The following is a 13,679-nucleotide window of genomic DNA, read 5'->3' as shown; positions in this document are numbered from 1 at the left end:
CTGTACCTCAGCCGGTTCCTGACGGCGACTGCACATGCACGTCAGACAACCCTTTCAGAGGTCAAGTCATCTGGCCACCTTGCAGCGTCGACACCGTTTGGCCTCGTTCCAACATGATATCCGGGCCTGACCTTTTCATCATCGAATTTGAGTACGGGCGCCATGACCCGAATCTTCTTTCCTGGACCGAGTGCTACTTCGGCGTCCCGGTCCTCGAAAAAACCGGCCTTGAATAGCCTTTGGGCGGCCGGGCCTGCCTGGAGGCTCCGTAGCATTCGGGGAAAAGTATGACCCATGGTGTGCCAGTGCCGAAACGATTCGTGTCCGGTCTCCTGCCGCGTCTGCTCAAAGATGTCATCTGGATAGGTACCAACGGAGCGAACGAGCCATTGGTTGTAGTAGTTGAGGGCCACGTCGACCCCGTAGCTGCCACCTTGCTCGCCGCGCTTAAGCAGAGCGACCAAGGTACCACAGATTCCAGCTAGGCCAGTGCAGTAGTCACTGTTTGGGAAGATTGGAGTCACTGGCTCATCGAGCCCGAGCGCCTGACCAAAGCTGTGTGCGCAGCCAGTTACCGCATCACTAATCTGTTGCCACCCGGGGCGTCCCTGCCAGGGTCCGTTCCAGCCATAGCAATTCTCTCGCACGTAGATGATACCTCGTTCCCGGCCAGCACACAGGTTCAACACATCCTGCCGTCCAAAGCCAAACTTGTCGAAGGCGCCCGGCCGGTACCCATTGATGACGACATCGGCATCTAGGATCAGCTCGCGGAACTTTGAGCGATCACTCTCCATGTTCAAATCGAGATGGCAGTTCCATTTGCCCCAGTTGGTGTCTGGATGCAGGATGCCGTACTCTGGTAGGTGAGGCGCCGTGACACGCATCACGGATGCTCCGAGCTCTGCCAAACCACGGCCAATGGAAGGACCAGCAAGTATTCGAGTCAAATCCACCACTTTTAAGCCTGCCAAAGGGCGGAGGGCCGAAGTGTGACGACTGTCAGGCCACCAGCCAGGTGGTTGCTTATCGCCCTGTTGTGGGAAATCGTGTATCTCAAAAAGGTCAATATGCTCATTGGCTTTCCCGTGCTCGCTTGCCCAGTATTCGTCTGTCGTAAGGGACACTTGTCCTGACTGGCGATATATATCACTGACCTGGTGTTGAAGTCGGTCAGAGGGGATTTCACGAGCTGCATCCTGGTAGTTTTTCACGGCGTCCTCATACGTGGACACTTCCAGGTCCATTGGTAAGCCCAGTGACTTGAGAGTTGAGTCGGGGTTCAAATCTCCATGCGTGTGGAACCATTTTCCATCAGAACATTGGACCCAGTTGGAAGCAACTCCACGGTGTAGAGATGCATACAATCTATGCTTGTCATACGGTGGGAAGTACTTCTCCACGCTCGGGTTCCCGGGACTCAAACTTCCATTCACGCAAGTGTTCTCGCCATCTGGATCAAGCGTCCACAGAAGGCAGGACATTATGAACAGAGTTGCATGATCAGTGTCGATGGCTACGGCTTGAGCGGGAAGGGCATACTTTCGTTGCAGTAAGACATTGATCAAACTCGCTTCCAACATGGTCAATGCCGATACCGACTCGGCCTGCCGCCAGTTGATGGGAATACTTGGGAGCTCAGAGCCAGTGAGAGTTATCAAAGACTCGGCGGAAGAGCACTCCTTTGGGAGGAACCTGCTCACTCTCGGATTTGCGAGTATCCCATTCCTGAATATCTTCTTTGTCTCTTCCTGGACGCTGTAGGGTGCATCGGAATGGCCGTTAAGGCTCGTGTGAGCTTGCGAATGCCCACCATCGTGCCCATTCGTCTTCAGCACATCGGGGCTCATTTCGGAGGTCATGCTAGCAAGCAGCGCAACAGCTTGTCTCGAGTCTCTTGGAGATCAAATCTGATGATGCGTTCGAAAATCCTCATCCCTACCGATCGTGCAATGACACTCCCCTGCCGCACCTGTTGACATCCCTGTGAATGGGGGTCGCCGATCTCAAGCTAGGTTGCTGATGGAGCCGAGGTTACAAGGACTCAGAGGGCTCGTGCACCACTGCACACAAAATCGTTGAGACTCTTTTGATCTAGTGCGGCACCCAGCAGACTCTTGAACCGCGGCATCCGAATACGAGGCATGATACGCGCAAAGATGCAGTCACACAGATGGCCTACAAAGCTGACTTCTCCGTACTTGGCTGCGAGCTTCTTTTGTCATGTTGAGGCGTGGTGGAATTTGGCAATTTTGGAGGAGTCTCTATCCGAAGGGTCCATTCAAAGTCAACGATGCGGGGAGGGATGCCATCTCGTATCTTACAGCATCGTGAAGTACCGTGAATCGCTTTTCGAAGCGCTTATAACTTAATGCTACGAGGATCGATCCACTTGATGTGGATAGGCCTCGATACGACAACCCTATCGATGCTTAATTCGTCTACGTGAGTCATGCGTATGCGTGCATGATGATGCGGCCAATCTTCACAATCTTTTCAAAGTACGAACAACGAGACACAAGAGATTTGTTGTCACTTATCTTCCACGGATCGTCCTACATATGTTTGTAGAATAGTGTTTTTTTATACTATCGAGAAGCCCAGGCTTCCCCTCTGGGACGTAGTCGATCTTTGGTAACCATCATTGACCTGTGCTTTTGCCTTGAGCATACAGAGGATCTAGTGCCGGAAAGCTTCTTGCTGGGTAGTGGTGATCCAACGAGACCTTTCCCGGAACACTGCGGGATCAAGAGAAGAAGTGTACACAGATCTCGTATGAAAACACAGCGGTTTTTCACTGGTGAAAAGCATTTGATCTCTCACCCTTCTTGAGCAAACCGACATGTGACGGCTGCGGTGTCATACCTCGATGATAAGGAAGACCCAAGAACCAAACTTCCATCATCAACCTAAAATATGGCGATAGCGTTGGGATGGCTTCCTACACCTCCTTTACGTGTCCTTTCGTTAGCGCACAATGGCCTTCATGACATCGAAGGGTTTACATACCGCGCACATTGGTGGGGACGCTCGCCACAAAGAAAGCATATTGATTCTTGCGTTTGCACGTCTCAGCCAACTGGTCCAGATCCCACATCTCGCCAATGGGCACGCCCCAGCGTGTCAGTAGATATTGATGGAGGTTGATCGATTGCCGTGGCCAAGCTTCGAAAGCCGGTGCATCTCCCACCACAGCGCTGAAGTAATTGTCGTGCAGGAAGTCAAGCATGTCTTCAGTTTGCTCAACCCCGACGAATGCGTGTTCCGGGATTTTGAGAGTGCCCAAGTGTGCGCGTTGCTTCTCATCCAGACTAACATAGTTTTCGGTGAACCCTGAACGGATGATGAGGATATCACCATACTGGAACTCGATGCCGTGCTTTTTCGCGATGGCGTGAATATCACTTAGTGTAATACGGTGTGTGGTGATCGGATCGTAGCTTTTACCAGCATAGTCCCAGTAGTCGATAAGCACGCCACGGCCGGCTGCGACACATCAACACTATTTTGGTAGAGTATGGTCAGGAGCTCATACCTATGCCATGGTCAGCCCATGCCTGCATTCCACCACTTTCCGCCTTGTAGATATCGTCTGCGACAAGCTATCCTTCCGTTAGCCGACCTCTTCAGCCATGGGAACGTGACGCTTACTCCGTTATAAAAGATGATTTTACCATTATGCGGTAATCCGACCTTTCAAGAGCATCAGAGTCCATGGCCAAGAACTAGCCAGTGGTGTGACAGTCTTACATGGCGAAACCCATCCCACTGTCGGTAAGCTGTTAATTGCAGGACAGACGACGCTCTCTCCTCGAACGACTAACCTGTGATCCACTTTGCGTGTTCATGTCGTACAAATCGTCAAAGCCAGATGGACCGATCGGCTGGATAGTATGCTTGAACCCCTGTCTGCCAAAGGCTGGAGGGTTTGGAAACTCTGCAGGCCAGCTGGGAAATGGTTATCAGGACGGAGCTGTGGCCGGATTGTTCTTGTACACTCACTTGAGGTTTACAATCTCGCCGGTCTTTATCAACTTCGCCGCGGATGCAGTGCGCCCTGTCGTGAGCATATTAAGACGTCCAAGCTGTCATCGGTGAGATCGCTGCCATCAAGCTCCGGAATTCACGCATACCTCATCATCTTGACCCCAGAACCAAGCCGCTCCATCAGGAGCCCCGTCTATTTTGGGCAGCTCAGAGCGCTTGGGAAGCGACTGAGAGGAAGAGTCAAGCTTCATGACGTGTATTCAGTGCACAATGAAGCTTTATAGGGCTGATAAGCTTCTAATCGATTATTGAGGTCGTGAAGCTGTGCAGGTCGCTGGAGAGCTGAGCACTTTTAGGGTACGTATTGGTGTGCGCACCCCTGGCGGTGGGAGTTGTCCAGGGCTAAGCTGACCAATGATTTGGCAGTGATGATCCCCATGAGCCATTACCTCGGCAGCGTCATAAGGTGGCTTCACCGCGGTGCGGGCTATGATTGCAGATTTCGAACCTAACCTCGGCGGTGGTGCCGACAGAGGGGGTTCCACCACGGTTGACCATGCACGGGTATTGGGTCATCAATCCTGGGGTAAGATTGGAACGCTTGGTTCACGCGGTGCGGCTCCCAGTCCTTCATCAGGTACGTTCTTACTACAGTACATATGATAGCCCCTAACTGGTGCATCAGCTCTACCTCAAAGATCAAATCTCTTGCTTCAACATCGCTTCTTGGATTCATGCTGCCATCGGAAATATCGGAAGGTTTTCCTGGTGGCTCATGGCGGTCGGTATGACCCTGTGGGTTTGTAAGGGCTGACAAGAACAAAAACGTCTACACTGGGCAAAGTACGACCATGGAAGGACGCGTGGTTTTGAATGAACGTAGCATCAGCAGAGGTAGATGTAATACTGAACCGAGGTGGTCAATGTTGCGCGACAATCACGATAATGTTGAGGGCAAGTGCCCCAAGCCCAATGCTGCAGGGACAATGGAATCCTAGTAGACTGTATCCCGGACTCGTTGCAGGCAATCAGTGCCGCTTGTAAAATCATTAAATCGCGGTCCAGTTAGATATCCAGCACGGCGTGGGAGTGAGTCCGTTCCCAGACGTGCGCAGAGCGAAGATGCGGCCATTCTGCATGAACCACCTGGGGATCAGCTAGACAGTATCCAAAATGTCTGTCAAGTGCTTCAGGTACTGTGGATTACCGGGACACTCATCAACGCGTGTTGCCTTCCATCATGGCCGATAACGGTGCGAGTTGGTTTGAGCTCCGATCAAGCAACGAAAATGCATGAGGGTCGGACGTCTTCAAGTGCTAGCACTCATGGATGTAGATGAGGTCGTTGCTGGACTACGGCATTGATCGGCGACGGTGCCCTTGAGTTGATGCTGCTTGGCGACAACGCCTTCAGGGACCAAGCTTCGCCAGCCTACTGGAAATACCCGCACGTTGCGGCCCAAAAGCTCCAGTTGGAGGCGCGAAAGGCGAGTTCACCTTTCACGACATATCTCAGTACTGTTCTTGGCCTTGAGCGCTTTGCCCCGTGACGCGAGTCCTAAGGGGGAAGACTCATGTCCTTTCGGTGCAGATGGCGTTGGCGATCGGCTTTAGTCGACCTGAAGATGGCCGGTGGTGGTGCAGCATGGTAGAAAGGCGTGACGGTTCAGCATGGTGAAGGCCGTCCTGCACTTCCTCCAACCCTGCTGTAGAGGGCGTTTTCAATTGAAGATAGATCACTGCTCATTGATGACTTTTTCCCGTGACTCCGAAGTACCATGTAGAGTGCCATATAGGATAAGATACCAAAGCTCTGTGTCTATTCTGGTCGAGGTTAGAAAAGTGAGGTGTAGGATCGACCATTGGCCAGTGCTTAGCGTAGCCAGTCTCCCTCCCGCACTCCTGCAGCCAAATAGCTCCGGCACGTTCGCCCCACAGCAACTGTTTTTCATGACCCTGAATTATCCCGCTGCCATGCCTTGATGAAAATTAAACCTCGACTGCGCAACGTGTTGCGTAGCTTGCTGTCTTCAACTACCGTTCAGGCTCGATGGAAGTCGACAGCCCCAATGGTCGGCCACGATGACCTCTATACCAATACAGAGGCGCCGAGCTTCTTCTGGCGCGCGGCCTCGTACCAGACTTTGCTAGCTGTCAACGCGTTCTCGCGGTTCTTCATCTATGGCCTCAACAAGACCGAAGTCAATGGCCTGCCACGATTCCTCGACCTCCTCAAGTCACGGTCCGACTATAAGGCGCGTCGACGAGGGTTAGTCACCGTGTCAAACCACATTTCCGTCATGGACGATCCGCTGATATGGGGCGTCCTCCCATTATCCTTCGCCGCGTTTCACGGGTACATGAACCACCGATGGTCGTTTGGGTCTCACGACATCTGCTTCAAGAACAGTGCCCTCTCACACTTCTTCACACTCGGTCAAGTCCTGCCCATGCACCGAGCCTACCATTCCCCCTACGGTGGTCCCTTCCAAGCAACCATGACCGAGGGCGTGCGCTTGTTGTCTAAGATCAACACGGACAATATCGCGCTGTGTCCGCTCAACAACCCGCGTTTCCACAAGTCGTACCATACACCGAGCTGGCCTGGCGACTGTGTTGATCCGTTCTCCGACATGACTCCCGCGCCGGCATACCCGTCCCAGCCAAGCGACGTAAGATGGTATCACGCGCCGTCGCGGTACGCCAGCAATGCATATAGCTGGATCCACATATTCCCCGAGGGCATGATCCATCAAGCCGAGGACAAGACGATGCGGTACTTCAAATGGGGCGTCGCTCGACTGATACTCGAGCCGGTAGAGTGTCCGGACGTGGTCCCCTTGTTCATCGAGGGGACCGACCAAGTCATGCACGAATCCCGCACGTTTCCCCGTTTCCTGCCGCGCATAGGCAAGAACATCACCGTCACGTTCGGGAAGGAATTGGACGTGGAAGCCCGATTCGGCGATCTACGTAAGCGCTGGCGTGAGTTGGCGGATCGAGACGCCAAAGACAGAGGCCTTCCAGGCTGGGACGAACTCCTGCTGGGTATTGTTCCCGAGAGTCTGACCAACGACCCTGAAGCAGTCGAACTGAGAAAAGAGTGCACCAAGCGCGTAAGGGATGCGGTCCTCGAAGTTCGCCGGTCTCGTGGTCTACCAGACGAGGACCCCAAGTCTGGTTTGGTCGAGACGTGGTTGAGAGAGGGTCCGAAACGAGAAGGTCGCATGGACGACGGTTCCTGGGTCAAAGATACCTAGGCATGAAAAAAGCATAGACATGGGCAAGGCATTCCTAAAAGCATAGAGCATATTGCAGTGAACAGCGGCACAAGAAGTAAGAGATGTAAGACTAATGAATTTATTGAGCAACGGCAAGATGCGTGCTCTTCACTATCTCAGCAAGCCCTTCACCGTACCAGAATTTGGGTATCCAAGAAGACCTTGTCCTGTCCAAGGAGACGCCATCGCTGTCATTTAATCCCAACAAGTCTTTTGATGCTCAACCGCATCCAATGCCAGAATCCAATTGTAAACTCAATGGTCACAATCCGCTTCATCGCCAATTCCGAAATACATCTCCAAGATCATAATGAGCCCACCCGGGTCGCGAAGATCCACGGCTTAGGCCTCAACTTCAACCTGCTGCGAAGCAGTCATGGCTGTAGGATCTTCACCAGGGCTGGTCTCGGCCCAAGATCCCCATAATCCACGCTTGGCTCGGATCCTCAAAGGAAGCCCAATTGCCTTCTCGCCTTGGTCAACCTTGATAGCGTCTTTGGTAGCTAGTACCAGCACTTCGAAAAACATCTTCGTGGCGTCTTCTTTGCTTGTCCTGCCTTCTGGCACCAGCTCTTGCAGCAGAACAGACTTCTTGGCGGGCGAGGATGGTGGATTGCCTCCTGCATCACCCAGTCGATCGCGTAGAAGGTGTACGGCGTGCTTTGTGCCCAAGGATATCGGGCCGCTGTCTGCAGGGTGAACTAGAGGCATGGTTGTGTCGTCAAACGTGTCGTCACCTCCAAAAATACCTTCATCATCTTCTCCAGGAACAATGTCCTCCAAGGCCGGTCCACTTTCGCTCATCAGGGCTTGTACACCATCGTCGGCTGGAATGTCTGTGACCATTTGAGCTTCAGGCTCGTCGACCTGTACACCCTCGTCTTCCATTTCGTCTTCTGGCCTTTCCAGCCGCGGCGATTTGTCGAGATGCTCGTCCTCACTAAGCCCGCCGATGCCGCTATCTCGTTTGCGCTTCCGCTCTCCAGACTTGGTGAGGGTTTCGAATGACAGCAGGCCCTGGAGTTCTGGTGCCCAGTTCCTGGACCGGCCGTCGTTCATGGCGTCCAGTACAAAGTCGCCATTCTTTTGCATGTTCATAAGAGTGAGCAGAAGTGGATCACGAGGCAGGAATGACGGAGCACGCAGAATCTTCGACCGATCTTCCGCTTGAGCTTTGATTTGTTTGTTGTGCAGGACTGTTTCCGTGTCAGGTGCAAGTGGTTTTTGTTTTCGACTTCGCTGGCGCTGTTGGACGACAACCTCTTCGACTTCCTCCTCTGGCAACTCTTGAAATGTCTGATCGAGTTGGCGCAGCATTTCTGGGTCGGCTTCGGAAAGTGGAGATTCCGTGTCTCTAACACGCTCTCCTTGTGCCACAGCTTCTCGTAGCTGTTGCGTCTCATCGCCACCAAATTCGAGCGGCTCTTCGTTGTCAGGTTGGGGTAAGGCTTCATCGTCGGGAAGAGGTAGACCATCGTCGTCGGCCATTGGGATGTCTTCACCAAGATCCAGGTTGAGGTCATCGTCATCATGTACTAAGCCTTCCTCTCCAAATATATCTTCGTTGTCAGGTTTGGGTGTAGGCGCGTTCCTGCCAACGTTCATGCTCACGGTAGTGTCGTTGAAGTCCATCTCGTCTCGATCTCCAAAGTCCAGGTTAAGATCATCATCGTTGTATAGAGCCTCTTCTCCCGGTATCAGCATTGATTGTGTACTGCTCAGCTGAGGGTTGAGACTGCTGGTCCAGTCGTCGTCCGCTTCCTGTGTCTGGGAGCCTCGTAGGGCTGGTTGTTGGGTCAGAGGAAAGCCGAAGTCCATCGACGTGAAGAGGTCATCAATGGTCAGGAGTTCTGGGAGATTTAGATCGATGGCGGTTGTCGCATGCGCGGGGAGATCGTGATTATTTGTCGACTTGAACGTCTGTAGGACAGTTAGGTATTGCAACCAAGTTCTTGACCTAGGCCACTTACCATTCGAATCTTGATCAGTGCTTCATTGCAGTCGTCTAGTAAATAACGCGCTTTTCTTCCGTAGATGCGCACCACACCGAGCATGAGTTGACCACTGAGTCTGAGTGCCATGGGAGCGCCTCCTTGATCGACAATAGCCCCAACGCTGCTCTGGATGTCGGATTGTAGGATTTGCGACTTGGACAGCTTGCGTTCGACGTTCGACGCGAGCCAGACGCGAGCCAACGGCCCGGTCTTCGCCAACAACTGCTCAGAATAGAACATGGAGGGCAAAGATGATGTTAATGGCTAAATGTTCAATTGTGCATGGGATTTGGAGGAGCGCGACGCCGCGGTAGTGGGTTGGATGAGGGTTGATCAGTCGACGCGTCGAGCCCGATGTTTTGACAGCGATCTGCAGGACTGATATCGATGATACTCTGAAAATCGTAGAGACAGCAAATTCGTTTCGAGGCGACAGGAAACAAATGCAATCGCAGCGCGTAGGGATTGAAGAGGGAGAGGTTGTCGCAAAAAAGGTGGTTGGTAAGAGAATAGTGATGTCGTGGGAATTATTGGAATGCGATGAGGGAGGAGGGAGGAGACGGAGAAGGATAGGAAGTGGCTGGATTAGGGAAATAACGGGCGCACGGGGCGTTAAGATCAGATCATACAGTGCATCATTTCCATGTTCGCAGCTAAAAAGTTGACACCAAGCAACGCGCCGGCGCCCCGCTCGGAAAACTTGCCCTGTTTTAGTGATAGGGTGCTCTAACTTAGGGGTTCCGTCACTAAAACTCTAGAGCGGAGATGAAAATGGGAAACACGCTGGCGACCTCGCTAGTAATGACCTTCCAGGAGAACAACCGCAGCGCCATTCAATGCTGGTATAACTCCTCCATGCAATAACTACCATTATCCTCTTCATCCCCATATACCTACCTCTTCGTCCCCGATCGTTGAGAGTCTTACTCCGACCATATCATCCTTGCACACATTGACATCCTTTCGCTCACACCTCGAGTCCACGCAATCGGCCAAAGTCAGGTTGGGTTTGGGTGAATGATGGAGGGTTTGTTCACATAACACCATGAAATCATGTCAAAACTACCGGTCCCTGCCCTACCTGTCTACAATGCAGAGTCCGCATCCAGTCGACCTCGAAGTCCAGCGCGTTTCGCTGGAACCTCATCCTCGATAACATCCGTCTACTCCCTGCTAAGTCCTCAAGACACCGCAGAAAGACTACACACTTCCCTGGGTCAGGGCCTGTTACAAGGTGAAGCACACGCAAGGCTTGCAAAAGATGGACCAAACGAACTGCCACATGAAGAGGAGGAGCCTCTTTGGCTGAGATTCTTGAAGCAGTTCAAAGAAACTCTCATCCTCCTCCTACTCGGATCCGCTGCCATTTCGCTCTTCATTGGCAACAAAGATGACGCTATCAGCATCGCACTCGCCGTCACGATCGTGGTCACCGTCGGCTTTGTGCAGGAATACAGGTCAGAAAAGTCACTCGAGGCTTTGAACCGCCTCGTGCCTCATTATGCGCACGTGAGACGTACCGGACCTCGGCCGGCAGCACCTTCGCGGACAGCTTCGCGAGCTGAGGGCCTGGGTATCGAGATGGAGCCTTTGGCCAATGGTGCGGCACCGAAATCATCCACACTGATACCTGCCGGTCAGCTTGTGGTTGGCGACCTGGTCCTCTTTTCCACCGGTGATCGCATTCCTGCCGATATAAGAATCACACACTCTTCCGACTTGACCATCGATGAGTCCAATCTGACCGGTGAAAATGAACCCGTCGAAAAGCATGCAGCAGCTCTTGACAGACCTGTCCGTCCCTTCGGAGGTCGCGGCACGCCAGAGCCATCTAATGCTGCTGGGACTGTGGGAGCTGATCTCCGCCTGAACGAACAACACAACATCGCTTTTATGGGTACGTTGGTCAGGTCAGGCTATGGCGAAGGTCTTGTCATTGCAACAGGAGGGTCAACCGAGTTTGGTACCATTTCGTTGTCGCTGCAGGAAATTGAAGCTCCCCGAACCCCGCTGCAACATTCGATGGATCTTTTGGGCAAGCAACTCAGCTACATGTCATTCGTGGTCATCGGGATAATTATGCTCATCGGTCTCATTCAAGGGAAGAACCCGTTGGATCTCTTCCAGATTGGTGTATCTTTAGCCGTGGCAGCTATCCCTGAAGGTCTTCCAATTATTGTTACTGTGACCCTAGCACTTGGAGTACTACGCATGGCCAAGCGAGGAGCAATAGTGCGGAAACTGCCTAGCGTTGAGACGTTGGGGTCGGTCAATGTTGTGTGCAGTGACAAGACGGGCACGTTGACTCTTAACCACATGACCGTCACGAAACTGTGGCATTTCGATGCTCCTTCTCCTGTCTCGGTCGACACTGCGACGCAGCCCACTACCGCCATACAGACAGTGCTGCGAATCGGAAATATTGCGAACAATGGACGACTATCCCACAACAACTCCGGAACTCCAGCAACGGCTGCCTCTGCCGCGGTCCTCTCTTCTACCCGAGATCTTGCTGCGACAGCCACCAAAAGCAGATGGCTAGGGCAGCCCACCGACATTGCCATGCTGGATTTATTGGATGCCTATGGTGAGGACGATATTCGAGACAGGGTTGGCCATCGAACAAGTGAGACACCGTTTAGTTCGGAGCGAAAATGGATGGGCGTTGTCATCGGTAGTCCTTTGGGCGAGTTGACAAACGGTGCTGGTGTCGGAACCGAGACAGCGTTTATCAAAGGATCCCTTGAGCAGGTCCTGAGCCGATCTGATACGTATCTGACCAAAGACGGGCGGGAGGTCGTTTTGGACGAAAACCGTCGACAGGAAGCAACTGCGGCCGCTCGAGCAATGGCCGAAGAAGGCCTGAGAGTCATTGCCTTTGCAAGTGGGATCATTAGGAACAAAAGGCAAAGCAGTAGGAGCTCAACGCCCGCCGGTGACAAGAAATCTGCCGAGGTGGACGTCTTCACCAGTTTGTGTTTTGCTGGTTTGGTCGGCATGAATGATCCGCCTCGGAAGGACGTACACAGGTCTATTCGGAGACTAATGAATGGTGGTGTGAAAGTGATCATGATCACTGGCGATGCTGAGACGACTGCAGTGGCAATCGGAAAGAAATTGGGAATGCCACTCAATCTGACCTCATCTACAGCGACATCGGTCCTTCGAGGCGACCAACTTGATCACATGTCTGAGCAAGAACTGTCTGAAGCTATTGGCAAGACGACCATCTTTGCTCGGACTAGTCCGGACCACAAGCTGAAAATCATTCGAGCACTACAAGCGCGAGGTGATGTGGTGGCCATGACAGGCGACGGGGTCAACGATGCTCCCGCGCTGAAGAAGGCTGACATTGGTATCGCAATGGGCATGCTGGGGACTGATGTGGCCAAAGAGGCAGCTGATATGATTTTGACCGACGATGATTTCTCGACGATTCTCCGAGCTATCGAACAGGGCAAGGGCATCTTTTTCAACATCCAGAACTTTATCACCTTTCAACTAAGCACAAGTGTGGCAGCCTTGACGTTGGTCCTGTTGAGTACGATGTTTGGTTTCAAGAATCCTCTCAATGCCATGCAAATCCTGTGGATAAGTAAGTCTCTCCATCGTTCATTTGCATCAGGTACTAACTGAATATAGATATCCTGATGGATGGCCCGCCTGCTCAATCTCTTGGAGTTGAACCGGTTGATCCGAGAGTGATGAACCAACCTCCTCGGCCTCGGAACGCCAATGTGCTGACCAAACGTCTCATCCGCCGTGTCCTTACACAAGCCCTCGTCATCATGGTGGGTACGATTACAATCTACATCCGCGAGATGGTGGACATCGACGATCCAAATGGTTTGGATCATGCCGGTACGCCTCTTCGCACACGAGTCGTGACCAAACGCGACACAACCATGACATTTACCACTTTTGTGCTTTTCGACATGTTCAACGCCCTCACCTGCCGCTCCGAAACCAAGTCTGTCCTTTTTGGGGAGATCAAGCTTTTTGGCAATAAAATGTTCAACTACGCAGTGGCGGGCAGTCTGGCGGGGCAACTCTGCGTCATCTACCTTCCTTTCTTGCAGCGAGTATTTCAAACAGAAGGGTTGCGGTTGTGGGACCTTCTGGGCTTGGTATTCATAACCAGCACTGTTTTCTTTGTCGATGAGGTGCGGAAGTGGATGGAGAAAAGGCGAGCTTCTAGGCATGTGCCGAGTGTTGGGTATTCTGCCAGTGTATAGACCTTGTATTGAATGGGCCAGTTCTATTTCTAGGCTCGTAGGTCGGTGCTACGTCGATGGGGCACTTTTGTACAAGTATCAAAATACATCGAGAGGAATGAATATATTGGGAGTGTTTTAAACCCATGGCAGCTTAGAAGTAATTCAGCCTCGCCGATGCATTCAAGATGCGTAAGGCTGTG

General features: G+C 52.5%; 5 protein-coding genes across 5 annotated transcripts; 2 read left to right on the top strand and 3 right to left on the bottom strand.

Moving 5' to 3' along the window:
* Nucleotides 1-41: 41 nt before the first annotated feature.
* EDD37DRAFT_686469 (alpha-methylacyl-CoA racemase) lies at nt 42-2,313 on the bottom strand (the record flags this gene model as incomplete). Its single annotated transcript, XM_062819912.1, has 1 exon — nt 42-2,313. Exon 1 carries the CDS (start codon nt 1,860-1,862, stop codon nt 42-44), a length of 1,821 nt encoding a protein of 606 aa, XP_062671029.1. The 5' UTR covers nt 1,863-2,313.
* A 460-nt stretch (nt 2,314-2,773) lies between these two features.
* On the bottom strand, nt 2,774-4,366 carry EDD37DRAFT_378960 (uncharacterized protein). The gene is made up of 8 exons (XM_062812060.1): nt 4,134-4,366; nt 4,003-4,085; nt 3,825-3,948; nt 3,751-3,768; nt 3,652-3,693; nt 3,536-3,602; nt 3,010-3,486; nt 2,774-2,950 (listed from the first exon to the last, which is right to left on the bottom strand). Exons 1-8 carry the CDS (start codon nt 4,236-4,238, stop codon nt 2,910-2,912), a joined length of 957 nt encoding a protein of 318 aa, XP_062671028.1. The 5' UTR covers nt 4,239-4,366; the 3' UTR covers nt 2,774-2,909.
* A 1,690-nt stretch (nt 4,367-6,056) lies between these two features.
* EDD37DRAFT_608596 (uncharacterized protein) lies at nt 6,057-7,247 on the top strand (the record flags this gene model as incomplete). The annotated part of the gene is made up of 1 exon (XM_062815066.1): nt 6,057-7,247. The coding sequence occupies one exon, from the start codon at nt 6,057-6,059 to the stop codon at nt 7,245-7,247; it is 1,191 nt and encodes a 396-aa protein (XP_062671027.1).
* Nucleotides 7,248-7,428: 181 nt separating this feature from the next.
* Nucleotides 7,429-9,603, bottom strand: EDD37DRAFT_378956 (cohesin complex subunit SCC1). Its single transcript, XM_062812059.1, has 2 exons — nt 9,239-9,603; nt 7,429-9,188 (listed from the first exon to the last, which is right to left on the bottom strand). The coding sequence occupies exons 1-2, from the start codon at nt 9,500-9,502 to the stop codon at nt 7,611-7,613; spliced, it is 1,842 nt and encodes a 613-aa protein (XP_062671026.1). The 5' UTR covers nt 9,503-9,603; the 3' UTR covers nt 7,429-7,610.
* Nucleotides 9,604-10,035: 432 nt separating this feature from the next.
* EDD37DRAFT_590268 (Ca2+-transporting ATPase) lies at nt 10,036-13,616 on the top strand. Its single transcript, XM_062814504.1, has 2 exons — nt 10,036-12,857; nt 12,905-13,616. The coding sequence occupies exons 1-2, from the start codon at nt 10,316-10,318 to the stop codon at nt 13,495-13,497; spliced, it is 3,135 nt and encodes a 1,044-aa protein (XP_062671025.1). The 5' UTR covers nt 10,036-10,315; the 3' UTR covers nt 13,498-13,616.
* The last annotated feature ends 63 nt before the right edge of the window (nt 13,617-13,679 follow it).

This window comes from Exophiala viscosa (genome assembly GCF_022695815.1).
Source record: "Exophiala viscosa unplaced genomic scaffold EDD37scaffold_4, whole genome shotgun sequence".
Classification (NCBI taxonomy): Eukaryota; Fungi; Ascomycota; class Eurotiomycetes; order Chaetothyriales; family Herpotrichiellaceae; genus Exophiala; species Exophiala viscosa.
Note: the sequence above shows the minus strand (reverse complement) of the source record. Positions and strands in the feature narration are given on the sequence as shown.